Source organism: Notolabrus celidotus, chromosome 10, assembly GCF_009762535.1.
Source record: "Notolabrus celidotus isolate fNotCel1 chromosome 10, fNotCel1.pri, whole genome shotgun sequence".
Taxonomy (NCBI): domain Eukaryota; kingdom Metazoa; phylum Chordata; class Actinopteri; order Labriformes; family Labridae; genus Notolabrus; species Notolabrus celidotus.
Genome location: NC_048281.1, coordinates 17951803 through 17978031, shown reverse-complemented (window position 1 = coordinate 17978031; position 26229 = coordinate 17951803). Strand labels below are relative to the sequence as shown.

The 26229-nt window shown below is 39.3% G+C and overlaps 1 protein-coding gene and 1 long non-coding RNA gene across 6 annotated transcripts; one reads left to right on the top strand and one right to left on the bottom strand.

Annotated features, from left to right (window-relative positions):
* Nucleotides 1-1018: 1018 nt before the first annotated feature.
* prpf40a (PRP40 pre-mRNA processing factor 40 homolog A) lies at nucleotides 1019-20702 on the bottom strand. Of its 2 annotated transcripts, none has more exons than XM_034693791.1 (26): nucleotides 20630-20702; nucleotides 17313-17457; nucleotides 15021-15104; nucleotides 14429-14447; nucleotides 14306-14325; nucleotides 14149-14190; nucleotides 13891-14001; nucleotides 13019-13139; nucleotides 12700-12724; nucleotides 12263-12478; nucleotides 11140-11245; nucleotides 8742-8806; nucleotides 8496-8660; nucleotides 6600-6708; nucleotides 5129-5279; nucleotides 4892-5025; nucleotides 4638-4764; nucleotides 4277-4368; nucleotides 3143-3259; nucleotides 2755-2892; nucleotides 2557-2652; nucleotides 2387-2473; nucleotides 2173-2263; nucleotides 2032-2093; nucleotides 1777-1932; nucleotides 1019-1638 (listed from the first exon to the last, which is right to left on the bottom strand). In XM_034693791.1, exons 2-26 carry the CDS (start codon nucleotides 17319-17321, stop codon nucleotides 1549-1551), a joined length of 2433 nt encoding a protein of 810 aa, XP_034549682.1. In that variant the 5' UTR covers nucleotides 17322-17457; nucleotides 20630-20702; the 3' UTR covers nucleotides 1019-1548. The 2 variants fall into 2 exon arrangements, with proteins under 2 accessions (XP_034549682.1, XP_034549683.1); XM_034693792.1 differs by having other exon boundaries at nucleotides 4650-4764.
* A 37-nt stretch (nucleotides 20703-20739) lies between these two features.
* LOC117820121 lies at nucleotides 20740-21943 on the top strand. 4 transcript variants are annotated; one of them, XR_004632698.1, is made up of 3 exons: nucleotides 20740-20835; nucleotides 21555-21707; nucleotides 21845-21943. It is a non-coding gene; the product is annotated as an uncharacterized LOC117820121 (long non-coding RNA). The 4 variants fall into 4 exon arrangements; XR_004632697.1 differs by lacking the exon at nucleotides 20740-20835 and adding an exon at nucleotides 21130-21180; XR_004632699.1 differs by lacking the exon at nucleotides 20740-20835 and adding an exon at nucleotides 21286-21351.
* The last annotated feature ends 4286 nt before the right edge of the window (nucleotides 21944-26229 follow it).

Genomic DNA, 26229 nt, shown 5'->3' with positions numbered 1-26229 from the left:
ATGCACCAATCCGATCCTGGTATCGGATATCGGCTAGAACGGACTCAAAAAGCTAGATCGGATATTGGTGACAAGGGGCCGATCCATATGGCAGATCCATTCATCTCAGTTCTCTGCTTTTCTGTGTTTACAACAGCCATGTGTGTCTCCTACGTCATCAGCGCCGGCCGGTCTGTGCATTTTTGCATCTATCATGGATCATTCATAGGGATCATTATGGAACACTTCGTCATGAACGCGCCCGTTCACGCGCAGATCTCCTGATGTGATGACGGAGTATCGAGTGAAAGATTACAGAAACAAGAGTTGTGTGATTTGGACGTCTTTATAAAATGTGCTGCTGATTAATATTGCCACAATATCAGACAGAGAGAAGGGAAACAGTAAGGGCAACGTTGACATGTTTTTTATTTTCTCATTTGAAGCAGTTTTTTTTTTATACCTTCCTCTTATCCACTGCTGAGGTTTACAGCTGAATTGTAATATCTGTTAGTTATGGAGATTAACTCACCAAACTGCTGGTACACATCTATACTCCCTTGAATAATGATATCAGTTTAAAAATGTTTACTTTATTTTGGTTTACAAAGTCAGAAAAGCCTGAAGTTGATTCTATCCTCACATTAAGGAATAGAGATTGTTGAATCAATACCAGGGTTGGATTGGCCAGTATCGGTATCGGTACCTAAAAAGTAAGATCGGTGCATCCCTAGTTGTTATGGTTTAGAATTCACGTCTCTATAGAACGGTGCTGAAGCAGATTGTGGTGCTGTTCAAATTGTACAGGACAGCTGAAGAGAGACATGAAATTTCGGGAGTAGAGAGCGGGGGAAGACATGCAGGAAATGGTCGACCGGACGGGAATCAAACTGGTGACACCTGTGACGAGTACTGTAGCCTCTGTGTGTGGGGTGCTTAGACCGCTAGGCCACCAGCACCCCAAATTGGGAATATTTAATCCAGCTGCAGAGAACTTCTCTAGCTTCTTGTTTTATTAAATCATCCAGTTCAGACATTGTTCATTGAAACAGTTTTTTATTACATTACACTACAGTATGACAATGTCAACAAACGCTCCAATTAAAACCTTTTCAGATTTTAATTCCTCCAACTGCAGTTAAATTGGATCAGATTAAAACCTACTTTTAATCTACCTCTGAATGAGTGACTGAAGGAAACCTTTTTCTTGTCATGCTAGTTCTCCAGGTGGAAGTCAGTCAGTTTGACATGAAACACTTTAATTGGATATAAAAAATCATAAGCAGTGGAAAACGTACATCTACTGTCAGCTAAAAAAAAAAGAAGTCTAACTTGAGCAACAAAAGAAACTGATATTTGAAGCTGATTTTTCTCTGATTGATCAGTCTCTTGATATCAAATTAATCACTGAAGAGTGTGTAAGCTCAGTGTAGCACATTCCTGAGAACACCAGAGAACAGTGTAACCTCACACAGTCAGTCTGTGATGGTGTGACCAGATGATTTTGGAGGGGAATGCATGTTAGGAGAAGTGTACAATCACATTACAAGATCAGAGGAAGAGTCCTCTTCAAGGTGCGTCCAGCTGCTCCAGTAAAGTTCTTCTTCTCTTCTCCAGCTCTCCTTCGCTCAGCTCGCTGCCTGACGTATCCCAGCCGCCCTGAACACAACACAAAAACACAGAGACTTCAGAGTGTAATAAAAATTACACTTAACAAATGAACTGTCGCTGCCCGAGTCTTCATCGATGTGAACACTCGTTAAAACATCATTAAGAGTGGTTCTAAAGAACACCCACCTCCTCTTTCACCGCTTTTCTTTTGGGAGACTTCTGTTTGGAGTCCGAGCGAGATTTCCCCCGAGACTTATCGTTCTCTTTATCTTTCTCTGGGTCCTTTTCACGCTTTCCATCGCGCTCTCTTCCTCTCTTCTCATTGTCAGAGTCTGGTGACGCCTGAGTGTGGAAATCCCCATCAGAGCACGTACAAACACCACGCACACATCCAGATTATATACGGACATAATGAAAGATTAAGTGTTCTTCTATACTTACAGACTTGTGACGTCTTTTCTTTCCCTTCTTCTTGTGCTTCTTAGACTTCTTATAGCTCCTCTCTGATTTCAGGAAGACATGTCTGTTAATATCCACACGACTGTTTATTAAAGGTTGATGTGAACTTTATAAAACACTCACCAGACTCTCCACTGGATGAGCGCTCAGAGGGAGATTTGGACTGTGACCTCTTCTTCTTTTTGTGGTACTCCTCTTCCTCAGACTCTGAGCCCTGCACAACATCAAAATCGAGATGGAGTGTTAAACCAGGAATGATGTGGAGTTGAAACTCAGGCAGTAATAGGTGTTCTTGTAGAGTGTAGGCAATTAAAGAACATTTCTAAAGACTACTGACCGATCGAGAGCGAGACCGCTTCCTATGGTGCTTCTTGGACTTCTTTGAGTGCTTCTTTGTCTTGGAGTGGTGATGTTGACATTCATGCTGTTCAAGAAACACATACCATGTGAAACGTCATCCTTTTTAATTAATACTGCAACCCTCTCCTACTGCAATGGCAGGCTTACCTCTAAGACATGCATGAAGTCTTTAAATATCCGCTTCCTCTCCGACTCTAGAGTCACGTCCTCAAACGCTGATTCTTTCAGGAATCTCTCTCTGACCTGAAGTCGCAAACAGGAAGTTATTAATAAAGACAGAACTGTTTGATGGAAGTGTATTAAGGTCAGTTCATGCTATAAGGATTATTTGCATGAAGGACATACCCCCTCCCATGAAGCCTCTGGCTCCAGAGGTGGTGTTGCCTGCTTCAGCATGTTTTTAAAAGCTGCTTCTTTCCTCTTCATCTTCCTCGCCTCCTCCTTCTCTCGCTCTCTCTCTCTGGCCTCTGCCTTCTCCAGTAGCTACACAAACAGAGGTTAGAGAAGGGGTGTAATAATATGAACACAAATAAGAACAGGCTTCAACATTACATAGAGATCTAGAAATTAAAGTCTGAACCCTTAAATCAACTCAATCAAACTGTGTAAACTGAGATTTCTCTTTCTGTCAATACACTTGTTCAGCAGCATCTGTGTTTGTCTGAAGAGACTTAGTAGGCGTCAGGAAAATCTGGTGAGGAGAAAAGCATGTAGGGCGGGAGAGAGTTCTTACGCTGTTGAAGGCGAGCTTGATGTTGCCGGCATCCAGTGTGGTGGCTCTCTTGTCTGAGCTGATCACTGATCCAAAGTCTTCAAAGCTGGTGTTGACTTCTACCAGAAAGCCTTTGTCCTGTCAGAGCCATCCAACACAAACAAGAAGGTAATTTACAGGTTGAAATATCAAGAAGAAAAATCAAACATCTTACAGGAAACAGTGACATGAAGACATTAGGGGTGCAACGATACACAAAATTCACAGTTCGGTTTGATACGTTTTTGTCGTATGGGGTTGGGTTGGGTTGCATTTATCTGTGTGTGTGTGTGTGTGCGAGTGTGCGAGTGTGCGAGTGTCTGTCTGTCTGTCTGTCTCCGTGCGCATCTGCTGTGCGTGATACAGAGAGCAGAGGAGGATTGTGAATGTAGAGACATAAATGACATCCCGTCATGTAAATAAGATAAATAACATGATGATATTTAGTCTGTTAAATAAATGAATAAGGTTTAGACCTGATCTATGAGAGAGGGAACCTTAAATCACTTCTGCTTTGACTTCCAGGGGGGGAGAGACGGGACACACACCCAGCGGGTGCGCCCCTAATATAACGGCAGGGACCACACTGTCCGGTATCAGGCTGAAGTCTTACACAGCATGCAGTATAAGACAACAAGTAATGCATATACGCACTTAAAAACCAAATCTCCCAGTCTAGCACCACTATAGGACCACGGAAAAACTCTGCTCTGCAACCAAAGAGGACACTCGTGCGGGCATGCGCTCGCTCACACACACACATACGTGAACATATGAACCCAGCAGACCGTCATATGGTGAAATATATATTTCCAGATAAAGCACAGTTAAAACAAACGTGACCAGCTTGGACTGAATGAATGTGGGAGGAGCGCGCAGTTCAGTGGACCTGCGCTCGATATTGCAGGAGTCGAGCGCAGATCCACTGAACTTTCAGCACAGAGCGCCTCGTCAGAAGTTGATCAAATAAATATAACATTGCGTAATGTCCGGTTCATAGGGCGTACCGAACCGTGACCACTTTATTGAATGGTTCAATACAGATACATGTATTGTTGCACCCCTAGAGGACATGTATGATCAATTTGCTCCTGTAATGAGGTAAAGTGATGTTACCTTCAGAATGTCCTTGATGATCCTCTTTTCATCGTGGTAGCGGGCTTTCAGGTCTTCCACATAGAATTTGAACAGATCCAGAGGAGTGGAACCTGAATCATAAAGACAAGACCGGTACAAATTAGGCAACATCTTCACAAGAATCTCTTAATGTATGATTTATTTTTGAAACATCTAAAAACTAAATGTAATCCAGAATAATATAACAGAACAACAGTGCCCTGATGTGGCTCATGCAGTCTGTACACCCTGAGCTGTGTGTGTCTTATTTGTGTGTTTATGTCATGTGTTGTCTGCATGTCATGTCCACGTGCTTCACAGCATTAAGCGCGAGCAACATGAAGCCACGTGTGCTACCGGCCTGCAGTCCTACCGGGCTGGCCCAGCATGTTGGCGAAGCGGATGTCTGAGCTCAGGGTGGGGTACATTTCCATCCACGCGGACATGGAGTGAAGCTGGCCGTGGTCGTGGAGCTCATCCAGAAATTTCTGAGAGGAAGGAACACAAATACGCGATCAGGAGAGCAAAACTAAACTCTTAAAAGTCACTTCTTCTTCTTCAAGCTGTTCAAACACAATGTGAGGAGTGAGTTCAGGATTTCTTTATCCCTCTCACCTGGAAGGCCTCTCTGTTCTTGCGTTGTCGTCTCCTCTCTCTGAGAAGGGTCTTCTGTTTCTCTTCCTCCTCCTCCTTCTCCAGAGCCCGGATGTGCTCCTCAAAACAAATGAGGGCGTCCTCTTTGTCCATATCTGCCAGCAGGTAACAAAACTATTAAATCAAGGTCGTTTAAGGTTGCTGAAACTTTGTCTAATACAAAGTAAAGAAGGTAAACACAGATTTCTGCTCTCTTACTCTGCAGCTCCTCGTCCTCTGCAAATGTAGGGTTGTCCAGTAGATACTGCTGGGCCTCAGACCAGGTGGTGCGGTATGTGACATTGGCCATGTTGTCTAAAATGTTCTTCAGGGCTTCCCAGTTCCTCTTCCTCAGCTGCTTTGCTTGTTCCTAGAGAGGAAAACCAGGATGGAAGTTTAACCAGAGCTGACATCGCCCTCCACCTTGAACTAACAGCATGACTAGGGATGGGTACAGAATTCGGTACTTTTATAGGTACCGACCAAATTCCGTCAATACTACCGAGTACCAATTCACGTAAAATCAAACGGTACCATGTTTTGGTACCTAAACGCATCCTTGTGACTGTGAGGGAGTGGAAGAGTAGGTGATTTTCCCCTCCCTGTGGTTTCACCTACTGAATCAAGGGGCACGACACCTGTAACCATGTAATTGTTTTGTTGATCTACCTCTTTCGTTTTTGGAAAAAGGACACAAAAATAACAGAAACAAAAAGTTGCTTGAAATAAATATAGGTAAATGAATAACTGGGTAGCGGCATCTCCATACACTGTAGTGGTCTATTAAGGGAAAAACTTTTACTTCTTCCAAAGATGATTTTTTTCTTTCTCCATTCTTAGTTTATATTTCAGAAGATTATGAATTTTAATCTTAAAGTGGGAGACAAAAACGTACCACCTGTGTTTAATTTTCTTCTGTAAAAACCCAACATATATGAGATTTCTTTATTCAATTTGCATTTTTCTGTGTGTTCAACTAACACTTTGTAACTTCAAAACTCTTCTTCAGGTTTGATTTTGGTTGATTATTTGTAATAAAGTTTGAGACTGGACGTGTCTCTGAGCGCGTCAAACGGAGCCTGCAGCTGACGGGCGCACGCACTCACCGCGAGGCAGAGCTGCAGGAGGATTAAGTTGAGACCACGGACCCTCTCGCTCCGACTACCTGCCCTGTTTATACCGTTCCTGTGTGCGTGAATGCCCAACAAGTAAGTTGTGTGTCCTCTTATTATAAAGAGACGGAGAACTGACTTTTCCCCGTCCGCAGGCTTTCACGTGAGTTAACTGATAAACTCCCGAAAGAGCAATTAGACGCCACGAGCACGTGTCAGCTAATATATCTAATCACCTTTATCATCCTGTTTCTGTTCATTTCATGTTGAAGACATTTATATATACAAACAGTTGGATGGTGTTTTGATATATTTGTTAAAGTTTATATATTGAGAAATAAATATGTTAAATTTAAAAATGTTGAGATTTTATTATTAGACAAATTAACATTTATTACCACATAAACACACAAAAGTACAGAAAATTGGTACCGTTGAGTACCGATTCCCAGGTACCGGGCATCAGTACTGTATCGGTTCAAATGTGAAAGGTACCCTTCCATAAGCATGACTGATACTGAACGCTGAAGGCAGATGACAGCTGAAGTGGAGTGAATCCTTCTAAATGAGAGTCTTACCTTTTCTTTCTTAGCGAGGTAGAACAAAACATCCTCATAGATCTCCAGTCTGTCTCTCTCTGGCACACAGCTCCAGACCTCCTGCTCATTAAACATCTGCTCTGCTTTCCTGAAACACAGGTACAAAAATTTGTTTCAAATCTGTTCACATAGTAACCCACATGAGGGCAGCATTTTACAGACTAAATGTACCGTCAGTTCAGATTTCACTCAATGCTCATGAAGTGTTGACAAAGAGTAAAAAAGTACTGATGATATTATGGAGGACAGCTGATTTTCATGACTTGCTCTGAAAATGTGGAATATCCAAGACTGACTTCAAAGAGTCATAGGTGAAATAAGGTTTTATAACACACGCACGCACACGCCCACACGCACACCAAAAGATAACTCTGGTCTGACTGCCTGTTGTGCCATCCCAGATTAGAGCCCCAGTCGTCACAACCACCTCAGTGCCAGTTGAACTCTTACTGGCACTCTGTCAAGGTTGCCAGTCAATCCGTCTGTCCCCTACGATGACTTTCACTTAAACTTGATGTGTCACGCCACACAGAGGAATCGAAGATGAAATATTTGAAATGTTGTTTAACCCCTTCCTTACAGATATCTGCAGATGAGGAAACTGTGAAGTCTGTGTTGCATTGGCATGTGAACTAAATTAAAAACACAACGTGAAGCTGCGATCGATGACATCTGCAAATTACATCCAATTCTGAGCTCTCTTACAGACCTTATTACCATGGCAACATTTATGTTAACATGAACACAGTTAAACAAGCACACTACATGATTATATTAATTTATTCATGTTGTGCTACATAACACTATATACTTACCTATCATATCAAAATTATTCTAAAATGATAATAAATAAGGCATACTTACTTAACATGAAATATCTAAATGTTTATACAGTAATATACCGATACATGTATAATCGAGCACATATAAACCCACATCCATGTATCTATTTATAGCATACTCTGACCCCGATGTGACATACAACACCCGGGTCATTACTTTGACCCAGCTATTGTAACAGCTCTCACGTTTGACTGTATTTTACTGTCATTCCTCCTCTACACAATTGTGGTCTTGCAGCAGAATCTGAAGATACGACTGAAATCACATCAGGATCACAGTCTTTAGCAGAACTTTGCTCCACTTTTCTGTCATGTATGTTTGTGTTCTGTCTCTCCTCATTGTCATTTGAATTTAATTAGCTGCTCTGACAACCAACCCTATCTATCTATCTATCTACCTATCTATAGTGCATTTCGACCTAGAGTTCCGGGGTGTTTTAGCCCCCAGAACTACTTTACCCTGAACTAAAAGGTTCCTGTGCCCCCATTGTTGTCTGCGTTTCGACCGCGAGCTGAAGTCCCTGGTAGATTGTGCAAATCAGGCCAGTGACATATGAAGAAAAAAATTATATTAAATAATATTTTGAAATCTTAATAAAAAACTAAACTAGTATGCATTCCCAGGAACTCCCTCTGTGTTTCAACAACTGAGTAAACTCCACAAACACTGTTACGTTAAACTGAAAGTCCAAGGACCTTTGAAAAGTACTACCCCCAAAGCAGGGGCCTTTCAGGGGGGAGATTATATACCCCTGAGCTAAATTTAGACCCTGTTTCCTCCAGTCGAAACGCATGCAGTTCAGGGGTAAAGTTCCTGGGGTCGAAAAACGCCTTATCCATCTATACAGAAGTGTTAGCATTTTTATCTTTAAGCTAAGCTACTTTGACCTGTAAATTCTGCACGGCTGCATGTGTGCCAGCCATTGATGACATTTCATTGATCCTGTCTGCACAATCAAATTGACAATACAGAGAAGCACAGATCATTACAGGAGGTGAATAAACTTCATTGGGACATCACTGCAGCTCTTACTTGTATCTGGTGGTGGACGTCATCTTGTCGTGGTTCTCCAAGAACCTCTGAAAGGTCTCTTTGGACTCCTTGTATTTAATTCTGGCCTCCTCCTTCTCCTCCTTCTCTGTCTGCACTTTGTAGGCGTTGAACGCCTGCTTTTTCTCGCTCAGTTTGGGAAGAGCGCTTTAATACAGAAAAATCTGGTGAGATTTGGCATCGTCTTTAAAAGAAATACTACAAAATGATCTTAGGAGAAGAGTGTACCTGTAGCGAGGATCATTAATGATCATCTTCATGGCTTGCTCCCACGAGGAGTTTGAGGATACACCCTGAAAGAAAGACAATAAAATGTAATGTCATGGAGGTCTGTACTCTCAAATACTCTCACGCTGACTGTCACTCGTCTTATCACTATCTCCCTCTCTCTCTTATTCTCCTCTATCCCTCCTTCAAGACCCAGCTCTGTCGAGGCATGATGGCTGTCTAACATGAGTCTGGTTCTGCTCAAGGTTTCTGCCTGTTAAAAGGAAGTTTTTCCTCGTCCCTGTAACTATCTAAATACTGCGAGGTGCAATGCTCATGGTGGATTACGGTGGAGTAAGACTGAGTCCTACTGTCTTGAAGTTGGGTCTTGAGATAACGTTTGTTGTGATTTGGGGCTATACAAATAAAGATTGATGGATGGATTGATTGATTGATTGATTGATTGATGAACCAAAACAACATTCTAACTTATTCAAAAACCACACCAAATAATTTTTTTAGTCATTTGTAAAGAGCACATGAGACAGACAGAAGAACAATCAGCTGAAGTCACTTTGTCTTCATTACTCATAGATGCCGGGTTAAGAGGTGTGGAGTAGCAATAATTCAAACAAGTGCTAGTGAGGTCCTGTGTAAGTGCCCTTTCAGCCACTGGCCTCTCTCAGAGAGCGACTCCATCATCCATTATGAACTGATTCCACGGTGCGCCTCTGTCTTGTCACTTGTCACTTGTCACAGTTATTCTAACTCACTCAGGCATGCCTCTTTCTCTCACTTTCTTAATCCCCGGCAGCCTCGTGCCTTTGATCCAATAAAGCTAATCATAAAGACAGAGCCATTAAGATCTCACTGAAAATGGCAAGCAATCTCAGAGGAGAGCTTTGTGCACAAAATTAAAAAGAGCCTAAATATAGCCGCGATCGAGGTGGGCGGTGCTCGAACCAGCTTGCTCTATACATCCACAGCAACAGGAGGTGAAGCTTAACAATCATGTAAGGACCTCATGAGGAGGGGTAGGGATTAGATGAAGATCAAATTGCATAGGATGTGTTGTGAAATGCAACAGGCAGTAGAAGAGACTAAAAGGAACTTAACCTAAATAATGAAAGACTATCTCTTTGTGTAACTGTACACAACCTCAAAGTTTTTCAGACAGCTTGTGAATGTTATGAAACACTGCGCACTAGAGTTGTAGTCAAGACCACTTTAACCGAGACCAAGACATGTCCGAGACCAGAGTGCACCGAGACCAAGACAAGACCAAGACAAAGAGAGGGCAAGACCGAGACAAGACCATATATATCAATGAAAAATCATCATGAGAGTTAACAAAATAAAAGACTTCTGTTTATTTTATCTAAGTTTGCTTTAAATACTATTGACAGCAACAAACAAGGTTTGGTTTTGTCTTTGTTGCCTTTCTTTTGACCCCTTAAGTTTCGTTTTTTCTTTTATCACAGTAATGACAGGAGCACAGAGTGCATCAGTGGTGGTCTCAACCGGTCTTGATATAAAATACAGAGTCCGCCCAGTCCGAGACCGAGACCAGACCGAGTATTAATGCTTTCAATTCCGAGATGAGACCGAGACCTTAACTAAGCGGCCTCAAGACTCAAGTGTATTAATCAAAGTATAGTCCCCTCCCCTTAGAGAACACTGTTGGGGTTGTTCCACTTGTGTTGCACTTGTGTTATAAAAAGTTAAAGTTGCAGTTAATTTCTCTTCATGCTCAAATCTTCAGATCTCGGGACGTTTGTGTCTCAGGGCGGTTTTGCTGGAGACAGTGTGAGCTTAGAGATTTCATGTGTCGCCTTTACTCATGACGTCACAGCTGGTAGCATGAAAGTGAGACAAACCTTGTGAGTGTTCTGCTTCCTCCCTACAACTACAGATATCTTTATAAATGTCTGATTGTCATTTTCTTTTCAAAGAACACTATGTTAACATCTATAAATTCTCATCGTTTGCATTTCAGTTTATTTTTTGTTAACCCCTTTAGGCATTATTTGCTCTTTGAATGCTTTTTTTCATTTCTGAAGTTGCTGTTGCGTAAAAACACTGACACAGGCCCTCTACACAAACTCCACTCAAAGTGATGAGAGTCAGCTCGACAATCTTTGTAGCTGCTGTGGCATATTCAAAATGTTTTGGGCTGACTAACCAACCAACGTCACAGCACCACACTCGTCACTGTACAGTATTTATGGCGCTGGATTCAGCTAAAAGCACGCTAACGGATACTAGTCTGCGTTCAGGCAAACACTCTTAAGCAAGCAGAGTCTTATCTTTGTATCTGATCTGCTAAATGTCAAGTAATGAGAGCATGTGCAACAGACCGACAGAGATAACACAGTCTCTTCTGTGTTCTACCCGGACCTCGTTTAACAACCCGACTCACCTTCTCCTTCAGCAGCTCTTTGAAAGCCTGCTTGGCCTCCTCTTTTGTGTTCCACTTGTACGTTTTCTTCTGAAGCTCTGGTCTTTCTTCCTTTGTGACTTCAACACTGAGGGCGAGATAGATGTCAATGGATAAGCATGAAAGATTAAAGGTGCAGTGCGTATTTATAAGCAGCATTTAGCAGAACAGACTTGGTTGACGTGGAATATAATATTCATGAGTGTGTTTGAGTTCATGTGTAATCAGAGGAATATAAAAATCAGTAGTTTTTGTTCACTTTCACATTCATTTTTTAAAACAAGCTGAAACTTCAAACCGTGTCTGAGATGTAATCAGAACATGGGACATTTAATGATCTATTCATTTATAAAACTCTAACATTACGATAAAACAGATATCCATTCCTTACAAACTTTCTTTTTTAACCATTAACTTATTTTAAGTACATCTTACTTAAAAACATTACTTGAAAGTTAGTTTAGATTACTTTACAACATTTCTAACATGCTTTTTAAGATTTAATATTAACCAGTACTATCCTTAGCTTACCTAACTGATTACTATGAAGTGTTTATATGATTTAATATTAACCAGTATGATCCTTAGCTTACCTAACTGATTACTAACTATAACAAGCTTTTAAGATTTAATATTAACCAGTATGATCCTTAGCTTACCTAACTGATTACTTACTATAACATATTTTTTATGATTTAATATTAACCAGTATGATCCTTAGCTTACGTCTCCTTCAACTGAGGCCAGCGTCTTACACTAAATGTCTAGCGTAGCACAGAGGTTGTTATTTGTAATATAACTAGTGTTAAAAGACGTTTTGATGGCAATAACATGAAAAATTAAGGAATGCACTTCCTGCATCATAGAAGCATCTTATACTTGAAAGCCACCCTCACTTAACCACCAGCAGGGGTAAGCAAGGAGGCTTCAATCTAGAGTCTGACTGCTAAACATTTCCATGTCTAAACTATGTACCTTTTAACATTTATCCATTCATAATTCTATCTTCTTCAAGAAAAAAAATCAGTGTCAGAATGCCTCTATGGTTCTGGTATTATGGTGCATCTGAGTGCTACCCTTTGATGTATCAGACGCAATAGTTCACCTGGCTGTGACCTCGGTGGGGGCCGGGCTGTCTACGGAAGCCACAGGTGTGTCTGTAATCTTGGCCTCAGCTGTGAGATGCACAGCCGCCTGAGACAGTTGCTCCTCCGAGACGGCTGTTGCGTTTTCCGCCTCCATTACTGTTGCCATAGTGGCTGTATTATCTGCTTGCACTGCAGGAGCTGCTATGGTGCCAGGGGCTGCTGCCTCTGCCGTTCTGAAATCACATCACGACACACATCACATGAGCAGAAGAACACCAGGAGAACGTTACCTGATTGATACATGAGGGGTTACTGAATAAAACGGAAAGGTCTCTAGTCTTTAATAATTGAACAGACAGTGGAGGAAGGAATCACTTTAGATAACCGCTGTGTGTTGTTCATAATAAATAGTGCAACAGTAAAGAGTAAGTGGAGGTAAACAGGAAGCTCTTACCCATTCTCCTCTGCTTTGATCATAGCTGCGATAGACAAAAGGAGATGGCTGTTAGGGTACTTGTTATCATTTCAAAGCACAGTACAGATAAGAGAGCAGCAGAGATAAATGCACTGCACAAGCCATGATGTGCTCCTCTATTTGTCTGTCTGGACGTCAATGATGCCAAATTCCCTCTAACGCGTGCCATTATTTGTTGTACAGGCCAGCACCCTGTGGTTCACCACTCGGTTCCTGTAAAGGCTCTTCCAAAGAGGGCGGGATGAAACATCACGGCCTTTCTTACAATGAGTTTGACTTAATGAGAAAGCTGGTTTACCTTCCAGATCCTCCAGCTCTTTGGGTTTGGTCCATCTGGACTCCTTTGTAAGAGAGTTGTAATAATAAGGCTTCCCTGTGTCTGACTTGTACTCCTTCCACGGGCACTTAGAGAGCATTTGCTTGAAGGGGGAAAAGGGCAATATGTCAGTTTTGATACACAGCACAAGATCAACCAATGAAATTTCAGGATGCTCATAAAAATGATTGAAAGCAACTTTTGTTTACATGTGTATCATTCACCTGAGTGTATTCATGTATTTATTGATATATTTTTCTTTACTGAATGTGTTTCATTTAAAATATCACACACTGACTTCACCCTCCTGTTATCCTCAAATTTACTAAAGTCTTTTGTCCTTGGGGTCAATTTGACCCCAGCTAATTTAAACCTCCAGAAACTGATTATTACCCAGGTTTCTGTGTCAGGTACTTTATGTTTCTTTATTGACTACTTAAATAGCCTTTAAATAAAATATATTTTATGGTGACCTCAATATCATCCAAAACAACCAAAACAAATGTGTGTGAAATGTTGATATTCCTTATGTTATATACAGCTAAAACAGCCTGGTGTCAAATTGACCCCAAGGAACACTGATGGGAAATTGGAGCATATCAACATTTTATTTTATAAATTCCCAGTTGTCCCCATTAAATCAGGAAAATTCATGAAATATGAAGCCAGAAAAATTATGTTAGTCATTAATTTAGAGACCTTAAACACATTGAATGGGGTTCAATTGACCCCAAGGATAATAGGAGGGTTAAAGTTAAGTGTCAGAATATCCATATAAAATAATTGCTACATCATAGACTGCTGAATTTCATGTTATGTTAAACAATAAGATGAGGCGTTATGAAGGTTTATACCTCTGCTGGAGATTTCAGGTCGTCCGGCTTCTCCCATGTAGACTGCTTTGTCTCTGTGTTGTAATAATAGGTCTTCCCATCCAAGGATTTGTGTTCTGTCCATAGTGACTTCTAAGGAGAGACAAAAACAAACAGATGAATCAGCTGTTTCAGCATCAAAAAGGAGACAGAAGAAGAAATTACCAACTTGGTATGGTTCCAAAATCATATTGTCAAGTCTCTCTTTGACTAATCTTTGACATTGTAATGTGCACAAACCTTCTTTGGCTGATCATCCTGTGGAGATCCATTGGTGGTGCTCTGCAGGGACCAAGGAACACATAATATTAAAGAAAAACTGTGACTACTGAGAAGACAGAAGGCTACAACTTATGACGATGAACTGTAAAAGAACAGCACATACAGAAATACTTACAGCTGTTCCAGGTGCAGCAGCTGTGAAGATAAACACACGAGACGTCAGACGTGGTACTTCTCGTGAACACAAAATAAACAAGTGTAAGATGTATGTGAGTAAAGTGGGAGTTCATGATCTTACCTGAGGAGTCAACACCAGGCTGCAGAAAAGATCATTGTTCCAAATTAGTGAATTATTACTCAGACATATACAGATGACAGTTTACTTGAACACTTCTTTTCCAATGGGTGATTCATTCAGCTGAGAAAACAAACTCATCGTTCACAACACACTAACAGCCTTCCTAATTAGTACCAAACCTGATACATCACACATGCAGAATTAAATACTTGTAATGATTCAGTGGATGTCCTCCGACACATGAAGCTGTGTGAATGTCATCACGGAGCAAACATTAGATTGCTCATTTGCAGAACTTGCATTTAAAGAGTAAAGAGCTTGTTTTTGGTCATCATGTTTCAGTGATTGAATCAGAGCAAAAAGAAAAAGTGAGGATGATGGACATGTTGCATTCAGGTTTGATCATAATAATGTATTCATGTTTTTAAATCAATTTATATTCAATGTGTTCTTTTTTTAGGGGAATGACATCAATTCAGATCCAGCCGTGATAACTTTCTGCACAGATGCTTCATTTAGCATTTCACACTGCAGTGTAGAACTAAAAGGTGTGAAACAGGGCACTGATGGAAAAAGCAGTGAGAGAAGTTACCGGTCCCGCTGGTTGTACAGTCGCAGCTGGCATGCGAGGGGGCATCATCATCCCTGGCATCATAGGTGGCATCATGCCTGGCATCTAAAAAGAGAAGCATGATGAAATATTCATGAAGCATTTCCATTTCACCCGGTGCAGGCAGGGCTATTAGGACACAGTGTGAGACAGGGTGTTGGTGTGAGTGAGAAGGGCTGCTTGGAACTAAGGGGAGAGGGTGAGATTGAGGCTGAGTTGGCTGGGCTTATTTAACTGTGTGATGTCACAGCTTGAAATCTGTGAAGAAGCATCGCACCGAGCTGCATCGCCTCACCACCTTTTTAGTCATGTGTTGCTGGCACCTTGATCAAACACCTCTGAATATCACACCTGGTTATACATATGACAGAACTACATATGCTCGCTAAATTTCACTCTGTTTTGCCTAAAAAAAAAGGGACACACAAAAAGTGTGACTACCTCAGGAGCATTGCATCAACTGAGGATAGAGGTTCAAGATTTAAACAATAAGCAATTATTTAGACATCTCTCTATGGGACCATGGGCAGTATATAGGTGTGTTTGGACCAAGAGTTCCAGGGTCTTTTAGCCCCCAGAACTACTTTCCCCAGAACTAAAAGGTTCCTGTGCCCCCATTGTTTGAAGTCCCGGGTAGTTTGTGCAAATCAGGCCAGTGACGTATGGAGAAAAAAAACATATTAAATAATATTTTGAAATCTTAATAAAATAGTATGCATTCCCAGGAACTCCATCTGTGTTTCAACAACTGGGTAAACTCCACAAACACCGTTACGTTCAACCAAAAGTCCCAGGACCTTTGAAAAGTACTACCCCCCAAGCAGGGGCTTTTCAGGGGGGAGATTATCTACCCCTGAACTAAATTTAGACCCTGGTTCCTCTTGTCGAAATGCACGTAGTTCAGAGGTAAAGTCCCTAGTTCTGGGGTAAAGTTCCTGCGGTCGAAAAACGCCTTTAGATACTATTTTCAACAGTTCAGCTATTGTTTGCCTCCCTGTGTTTTAGCTTCAAATCAGAAGTTATAAGTACCTTTTCTAACTGCAAACAAGAGATCAAGGAAATTCCAGGTTACTAATTAAGTTTGGTGGACGTTTAACAGTCGACGTGATACTTTTGTACTCTTTAAAATAACTAGTGAGATCTTAGAGGACTTGAATAAGTACCAGTCCAAAGGGGCTTAACACGCAAACAGCCAGATGACCAGATAGGCTCATTACAAAAATAACATCTTCCTTCGGTGCCAAAGTACGAAAAATCAACCAAAAGCACTTAAAAAGAAAAATAACCTCCTCCCTGAGGGTCTCTCTTTATCAAAGTAATAACTTCTGCTGTCTAGCTTTTACATTTCTCTGTTTTGAGATGAGCAAAGTGGTAAAAGGTCATAGATGTTTTTGAAACATAGTATTCAGAGTGCAGGCTTACTTGTGGAACCCAAAGAAATAGAACTGGAGGTAGAACCTTTGATTTTAGGTCTCTCTCCATTGGAATCCGATTTATGAGGAAGAATATTTTGGGCTTTGGATATTACAGCTTGAGAGAAACAGGACGTATGGGCAGACAGTGGGAAATGACATGCACCAAATCCTGCTGGGACTGGGGTCGATTCTATGACGTGTGTCTCTCTCTGTCGCTCTCCTCTGTCTCTCTCTCTTGCTCTCTCTCTTTTCAGGCTTTTATTCTCATCAGTTGTGTGCATTTTCTAATTTCCAATGTTTGTGGTGTTTTAATCTGACTGGTGTGCTGACTGTGGTAATCCTGTGGCAGGTATTTGTATGTTATCAAATGTCTACTTATTGCTTAATTGAATGACTAAACAGACATCTCTGGTCACAGGCACACAGTCTCTCCTCCTGTCGTCTGTCTCCATTCATTAACGTCTGAATGCAGGGGGCGTGTCACTCAACGTAGCACCGTGAAAGTTACGGCCGTAAAAGGTGAGGAAAAAATGAATGAATTGAGAAAGAGGGAGGGGGTTCTCTCTTGTCACAGTAATGACAGGGACACAGAGTGCATCAGTGGTGGTCTCGACCAGTCTTGATATAAAATACAGAGTCCGCCCAGTCCGAGACTGGGAAAAGACCGAGTACAAATGCTTTCGATTCTGAGACGAGACTGAGACCTTAAATAAGTGGTTTGAGACCGGTCATGAGACCAAGACGGGTATTCAGTACTACAGCACTACCTTGATGAATACAGAAGAGCAGCAAGAACCTGAGCCAAACGCCTATTGAACTAACAATAGCAACAAAATGGAGACAAATCTATAAGACCCACCTGTCCCATAGGGGGGGGCCCCCATGGGTGGCATGATACCAGGGGGCATTATACCAGGAGGCATAGGAGTCATGCTAGGCGGTCGCTGTCCCATGGGAGGCATTCCAATGGGAGGGTAATGAGGCGGTATTCCTGGTGGTCCCATCTAGACAAAGAAATAAGGAGAAAGAAAATGATGCATTAGATGAGACTGAACACAAATAAAGACCTTTAACATATACCACTCACTGCAGCCCTATAAGACAACTGGTAAGAGCTAAGTGTTATAAATATGTCAGTCGCTGACTTACAAATGGGGGAGGTATCCCTGAGGGCGGTACACCTGGATAAGGTGGGGCTTGGCTTGGGCCATTATTAGCCTCCGATGAAGACTGTCATGAATAAGAAACACCACAGAGTTAGAGAACTCACAAAGCTAGTGGTGTGATGCAGAGTTAGCAGGTGCTTAATCCGTTAATGCTAACAATGCCGTTTCTTCAAATATGATCGGAAGTTTTTTACATCTTGAATATTACGATTTAGTATGATAGTGTCTCTAGACAGTTATGGTTTTAAGGTTGCATTCAAAACTCAGATCACACTACTGTCATGTCTGATGATGATATGAGAATAAATGCTACATCTAACATTTACAGTTAGCAAGGGAATGAAGAACAAAGAAAGAAACAAAGAAGCAGCGCTAAAATATCTGAAGCCCTCAACATCAAACTTAAGTGGAATCATTAAGAATCTTAGAAACCTGACGACCAAGTCTGAGTGATACCCTGTTTACCAGTTAACATTACAGGGAGCAAACAGGCATGGAGCCACAAGAGCGTGCAAACCAAAGAAAGCGCATGCTGATTTCTGATGTCTCAGGTTTCTCTGGCTGTGGCAGGTTTCTTAGCACTGAGGTAAGGTTGCAATAGTTGGCTTGACAACCCATTTTAAATACAACCTATAACAGGACTACAACTATCAAGAAGATTCGTATAAACACTCCTTAAAGGACTTTTTTCTCTCAACCTGTGTTACACATGTTCAATATTTGTTTGCTTTTGTGTTTAGCCTACGATTTGAATCATGTAGGATGTGGAGATATGTATTACACTGTAGTTCAACTAAATTCTGGCAATACCTACTAATGCCACAATTATCAATGTATGTATTCTTATTGAGGTATTTTAGACTGCCCAACACCTATTCTGAAATGTTTCAATTCCAAGTATCGCCACAGCTCATAATAAGTGTGTTGTTTGAATAATTGTTGTTTGTTTGAATCTTTTTCTTTTGAATCCCACAATAGAATAGCATCAGATCATTTTCGATCAGGCCTCCCCAGAACAGGCTGACTGGATTACTTTCATCGAGCGCTCACTCTAAGTGTTTTGTTATAGTTATTACACCAATTCATTCTTTTAACAATATTTATAAGTGGATAAGAACCCCCACACAGGGTTATGGTACCACTGTTATAGCTGTTCAAATGTTTGATTGTCCAAACTAACTTGCTAACAAGTCTACGGAAATATTTTTGCTTAGAATTGGTCTTTAGGGGGTAATTTAGTTGTGCAGGATTTTACTATTACAGTACGTTTTATGAATAAAGAGAAAAACACTTCATAGGCAACGTTAAACTATTTTGTTGTTGTTTTTTTAAATGTGACTGACAGACACGTTAAGGTTATTTTCCCCAATGATTTTGTTTTATAATATCAATCAATCAAGCTTTATTTATATAGCACCTTTCATATAAATCAAATGCAACCCAAAGTGCTTTACATCGATTGAAAAAAAAAAGAAAGAAGCAGAAATAAAACAATTGCAAGACATATTAGTATGGAAGTATATATGTAAGAAAATTAAAATGAAAAAGCAAATGTTTTTTTCTTTTTCAATTTAAATGTGTAACATAATTAGAATTGTTGAAGATGGAAATTAAAATGTAAATAGGATTATTGAATTTTTTTTTTTATGAGTCCAATAATGCACACATATTTAGAAAATTAAAAGCATTTCTGAAATATTTTTAAAAGCAAACTCAAGACCTACCTTTTTAGTCTCGCTTTTAACTGAGTTTTATTCTCATAACAGTTTTATTTATTCATTTATCATCTAGTTCAAATTTTAGTCACTTTTTATTCTATTTTCTTTATTTTTTAAGCATAGCATCTAATTTTCCTTTTATGGTTTAATATTTTAATGTTTTATTATCTTAGTATTTTATTTTATCTATTTTAAGTATAGCGTCTTATTTTATTTTAATGGTTTAATATTTTAGTGTTTTATTATCTTAGAAATGTATTTTATTGTACTTGTGTTGTTTTAACATCTTATTTTACCTCCAGTGGTTCCTAATTAAGATATCATAAGAGTGTTTCCTCAGTTTGTTCAGCAACTTATTTTTAATTTGTATTTATTTATTTTATTTTCATTGTTTTTTATTATTATTGTTGCATATACTGTGTTCTTCACCTTAGGATTGTGGGTGGGTTTTTGGGTTGGAGCTGGGTTGGGTTGGGATTAGGATGGGGGGAGTCTTTTAATTTTTATTTATAAGATAAAAGTTACAATTACTAAAATAATAAAGCAACATTTAAATCAATATTACAGTATAAGGTAAGTATTACAATTGTAAAACCCTACTAAAGCCAGACTGAATAAATAGGCATTTAGTATAGGTTTAAAAGTCTCAATATCTCTTAAGGGGGTAATTTAGTTGTACAGGATTTTATTAGTACAGTACATTTTATGAATAAAGAGAAAAACACTTCATAGCATACGTAAAACTAGTTGTTTTCCTAGATGTGACTGACAGACACGTTCACGTTATTTTCCTCAATGCTTTCGTTATATTATATAATTGCAAACACTCTCTCACACAGTTATGACTCTCACCTTTCTAAGTGAGCAGTTCTAACTCTGCATGTTAATTTGTGATGAATGACTGCAGGCTCCGTCTAATCTCTGGTACAGAACAAGCTCTACCCGGTAAGCAGGTCTTCTTCTTGTTTCTCTTTAGAGTAGAGTCCCGTACTTATCCATTTTGCATGCAGCCTAAACTTATTTTATTTAACTTGTATCTACTTTTAACTTGCACTATTCCTCATCTCAGGAGATAGTCGGAGTCATAACGATATGTGGATGCCGCTAAATTAGCTCGTGGCTAACATGACCTGCTAATCTGTGATATTCTGGACCGTTGAGATCTATGAAAACATAAAATAGACCATAAGCCGATTAATCACCAAACGTAGACTAAGTAGACACACTCTTATGACTGTAACAGATTTAAACCTTTCCTTGAACTATCTTTTCTTTGTAAATGTTGTACTCACCATGTTGACGAGAGGGTATGGACCTCACTTGAGCACCTCTCAACAACGAGCCACACGATTGGTTCAACTGTCTCTGACGACAGAGGGGTCAAAGGTAAACATTACGGAGCGTCATCCTGCGCCAGTATTGCGCAATAATGCGTAATGAGAGGATATGGTTACTTTCTGAAGGAATGAGGACTCTAGACACCGTATATGAAAGCACAGTACGTACCATGAGTATTACATATTTAGTTGAGTCTTTTTGAAGCCCTAAGCCAGGGGTTCCCAAACTTTTCAGACCACGACCCCCCAAAATATAGCTGCCAAAGACTCGCGACCCTCACTGTCCCTCAAAGTGATTTAATGTGGCTTCATTTAGCTGGTCTGCAGAAAATTTGCCTACCTGTATGAGCATGTGGCTGTGTTTCCTGTGCCGATATGCATTAACCTACTGCTACTGATGCTTTTGATAACTAAATGTTCACTAACCCTAAACTTAGGAGTCATCTGGCAACAAAGAAAAACAGAAAACTCATTACATTTTCTGCTTTCAAGGTTTTTTTTTCAAGGTAAGCCACTATTTTTGTAGATATTTTTTACTATAATGGGTGAAATGTACTATTTTTAGACAACTTTTGTCATACAATTAATTTTTATTGCATTTTTTCAGTATATCTTTGTTCACCAAGGGTTAGAAATTGAATTAGTAATACAAAACCAACAAAGAGAAGAAAAAATAGGTAAATACAATAATAATGATTTTTTTTTTAGATAACTTGAAAAAAACATTCTGGAAGACATCTCATGATGACACCAACATAACTTCAGATCTTTCAAAGTAGTAATCTAAAAATGAATCACTTTGCCTGTGTAAACATTTCTCTCTTTCCATCGTATCTGTGAATTTCACCATCTATTGTTTTTTTTGCTCCTTATCAATCAGGATACAGTGAAAGGACAACAATATGTCAAGTTATCAAGGACCTAGAATACAGCAGTGAGACATGATGACAACATTTGAGCTTCATACCCATGTGAGCATGACATTACAAGAAGATGACCAACGTGGGAAAATGATGGTTAAGATCATCTGACAGTAAGTCAAGATTTTCGAACAGGCATTAGAATTAATGTATCAGTTCAGATATGTCTTGACATTTATTTTAAGTCCTTGTAGTATGTTGTAGGTTTTACTTTGCTTGCATAAACTAATAATATTTCTTTATATTGCAGCAGTTCACTTGCAGTTACAGAAAGGGAATCACCATTTTAAAAAAATCCACAGTTATGTCTAAACGTGTTCTTTTAATGACATTAAAGCCCGTAAATTAATGAAGTCATACAAATAATCTACAATTTGCAACCCTCACTTCATTCTCCATGACGTGATTCAGAACTCTTTGCCAGAGGTCATTCTTGTTGCATGAGCCGTTTTCTCCTGTAATTTTTGATGTCATAACAGGTGCCCATTTCTGAAGCCAGAGTAGCCGGAGTGTTCAGACACAGCAAAATTACCTTGGTGTATTGGGGATCATTTGGAGAACTGGCTGTGATTTTGCAATTATTGGATTCTGTGGCACAGCTCTCTTGGCTGTATGTGGCTGAAATGATTCCCAATGATGGGGAATTAGAAAGTGTTCAGTCTGCATACTTCTTCAATCACATTGCGATCCTTTCCTTTTCCCTCTTGCCTCTGCAGTTTGTTTATTTTCTATTTAAAGTAAGGTTAAGCAGCAGCTCACTAATTATGAGGGTTATTTAAGGAGATCATTTGTCTAATGGACTTATGATCTTTTTTTTTTTTCAAAGTTCTTGTTACCTAGCAACAACATGCACAAGTATTCTAGGTAATAGAGAAACTTAAGATCTCCTCAAATGAAAAACAAACGTGAGAGACAGACATAATGTGCTTTATCTATATACTCCTCAGTGCTGTTGTTTACTGTGCGGTTGTTTACTGTTGTCCCTGGGATTTAGAGTGCCGTCGGAGGGTGAAGCGTGTAACTAAGAGTTGGGAAACAGATGAGCCCACACTTGAGGTAGACTGCAATAAACTCTGATATATTTACTGACAAGTGTAGGAGAGTCCCCAATCCATTCTCTTAACAAGCCAAACAGACAACAAGGCGACAGTCAGGGGTAGTGATGGATCGAGCTTCAACTTAATGATGGGAGTCAGTCAACCAGGGTGCTTCCTTCGTCTTCTGGGAAACAAACAAACAAACAAATACAAAAGCAGCCGGGATTGAACATTAGTGCAACATAACTGAAAATGTTGCCAATTGAACTGCATGAGGATATAAAAGGAAAGATTTAAAACCAAGTTAAATTTAAGTTTATTGTATCAAAAAAATCAAATGAATGTTAGGGCTTCTTCAGTCTGGTGCACTCAACAAGTATCGAGTGGTTTGCTGTTTTAGCTTTAAAGCTTTAATGAAATTGTGGTAGATTCAGTGTTTGTCTTATCAAAACATCAGCTTTACACTTGAAATATGAAAAGGAAAACAAAATATATGATTATATTTCAACTAAAGCCATTTAAGATACTTGATAAAAGACAATCTTACATCAGAATAAATATTGAAACTTCCAGAAAGTTGGAAAATTTAAAAGAGTTTGTTAGAATGATATAAAAAATTACATTAAAGGCACTATGAGGAGTTTTTCACCGGCTGAGAAACAGACTGAAACCAACACTGATGCCTCTTTATGACATTCCAAAGCAAACAAAACCATAATTAACAACACTGATACCTTCTCTGTTGTCATTTTTAATTCCTTATACCACTCAGTGGGGGTAGGTGTCAGACCATAATTGCTATTTGACTTTAGAAACATCCTTTTTTTGGCTGTTTTCATGGCAGATAACCACATTGAGTGATACATCTGGCTGTTAAAAGACAGCAGGGTGAGGTTTTGTTGAAAACACTACTTTTGCATGTACAGAACAAGAGATAAGAGGTATCACTTTGTCCACAATGGGGCGCCAAAATTGCTATAAATCAAAAGTTCCTCACAGCAGCTTTAACTACTTAATATCAAATAGAGTTAACAATCACAACAATAATATATATTTAATCTTTGTAAATTTTAATCACAGGAATAAATATTTTTGAATTAATATTTGACATTTTGCTTGTTAAAAATCTCCTTCCTGTCAATTCAATTCAATTCAATTTGCTTTATTGGCATGAACAAAGACATGTTATTGCCAAAGCACATAATTCATACACATACATTACATATATATCCACAACACACTACACTCACTACATATACATTAATCACACCATATTCATTACATATTATATTCATCACATACATATGTGATGAATCTGTCTATTTCTGATATGGACAGCTTCCATTACACTGGCAAACAGTCTTTCAAGCGTCAAGAGTAGTCCAAGTTTAAACCAGCTGTAGTGAATCATTGTGAATAAATATGTTATTTTCAGCTGTTTGATGTAGTGCTGTATTAATGTAACACTGCTTATGGAGCAGTACACAGAATCGTTACACCAGCAGGGGTGCTGTTCTCTGGCTGACAACATATCTGTATCTCACTGCAGAGAACAAGTCAAGAATCAATTTATGATATCCTACCCAAATAAAATATCCATCTGCTTTAAACCTTTCAAAAACTTTCATGATACCATCACTTCTAATTCATCATTCAATGATGATAAATGATAATTGTTCATTTAGATGCTGAAACTGTTTCCTGAATTGTTGTATACACTGCAGTGATATGCTTTGCTGTTCTATTTATACACCTTAACACGGTCTGTCAGTCAGTGCTTCATTGCTGTGTGTGTGATTGATTCACAATATATGAGCTGGTCAATGTTTGCCAGTGGCCATTTTACTCAGTGAGCTTTGAGTCCAGCAAGCTGCTGACCTGCCTCCCAGGCACTGTTCTCTCATCTAACTATTGGCTTCCTGTCAAACACAGTCACATTAACTATCAACAACACGCACTATTACATTTGTAGTGAGCTTTTCAATTTCCTCTGTGAAATAAAGGATCTGTGATCAGTTATATAAGCCTGTTTGAGATTCTTGATCTGAAAAAGGGAGTTTTGTAAAAGCAAAGCTTGTGCAGGATTTTAAACCAGGAAAATACATTAATTGTTGCTTAGATTGTCAATAATAAAATGTTAAAGATGATCACAGATTTAGTAGATCATATATGAAGGAGAGCATTGTGTGGTGCAGCTTCAAAGTGATGCTCTATGTATTGATGTAATAATGTACCGTCAGGAAATGATTTTACCATAGGTTATGAATTATCCCCTCTTTCATGTTGCTTTAAGGTAATATATTTTGTCTGAAAGCATATTTGTCCCCTGAGTGATTATTGAAAACCATGCCATGTGATCAATAAAAGCATGACCTCCGAGCAAGAAACAAAATCAAGCATAATGTATTTACTTCATGCTACACAATATCTGTGACTTCACATGTTACAAAAATGCAGCCACATCAAGCCCTGCAAAGCAAATTCAAACCCTGAGTTGAGAAACTATTTTTGGTATGATTCATCTCAGGGTTGCAATTATCACACAAGAATACACAAAGCTGTTGATTGCAGAGTAGCAGCTATTCACGGTCTCTTGTTCCGAAAGAGTTACTGATTTCATGGATACCAGTAATTTAGACCAGCCTACTGTAATTCCCCTTTGCAATGCCACACACACACACACACACATGCACGACAAACTACTTTCAGCATGATGGCGATAAGAATCCACGAGCGTGATCTTAGAGCACAGCAGAAATAAGTCTGAATAAGACATGCCTGCTGAATGTCATAGTAAATGTCAAACACAATAGCTCAAGTCGTTTTTACTCTTTTTACACTTTAAATAGAAAAGCTCTATAAAGATCTGTCCGCTGCAACATGACAACTCAGGGAGATTTCCTGGTTCAGATATGAGTACCTCCTTTCTCATGAACCTGACAGTATGCTGTGATGGCTTCTTGATCGTGTTCTTCTTCAGAGGCCTGTGAGGACGTGTGAACGTGTGTTGTTATTTAACAGAAAATGAATGTGTCAGGACTCTGCTGATAGGTTGTCACTCAGAAAAGGCTGTGTATATGCATCAAGGAGAAAGACAGAACTCACTATAACACACTAAAACACACACATTTGCTCTCCCAGGGATAAAATAAAGAAATATTGGACATGGTTGCCAATTTTAAGATCCTGACAGAATGATCTTATCTTCCCCAAAACCCTGGTAAACTCATTCAAATTTAGAAGATTTTCCTCTTCTCATAAAATCTTATTTCATAAGACATAAACAAACTGATAAACTGATAATATGTCATCAGTATGGTGTCAATAGTGAAAGGAATGCTTGGAAGATAAACTGTATATTGCTACTTTCTTCTATATATTTTTAAAGTAAGAAAAAATGTAAGCAGAAATAAAACATCCTCTTGATACTTTAATGTTAGTCCAAGTAGTTTTGGTTTGTGGAGATGGACAGAAGGCCTCCATCTCCTCCCATTGTGAGATGTGAAGACACAAATCATGTCGATGGGCACTGAAATATTGCACTTGTTCAATGACTCTTGTGTTAGTGTTCATTACATTCTCTCTCATCTCCACTCTG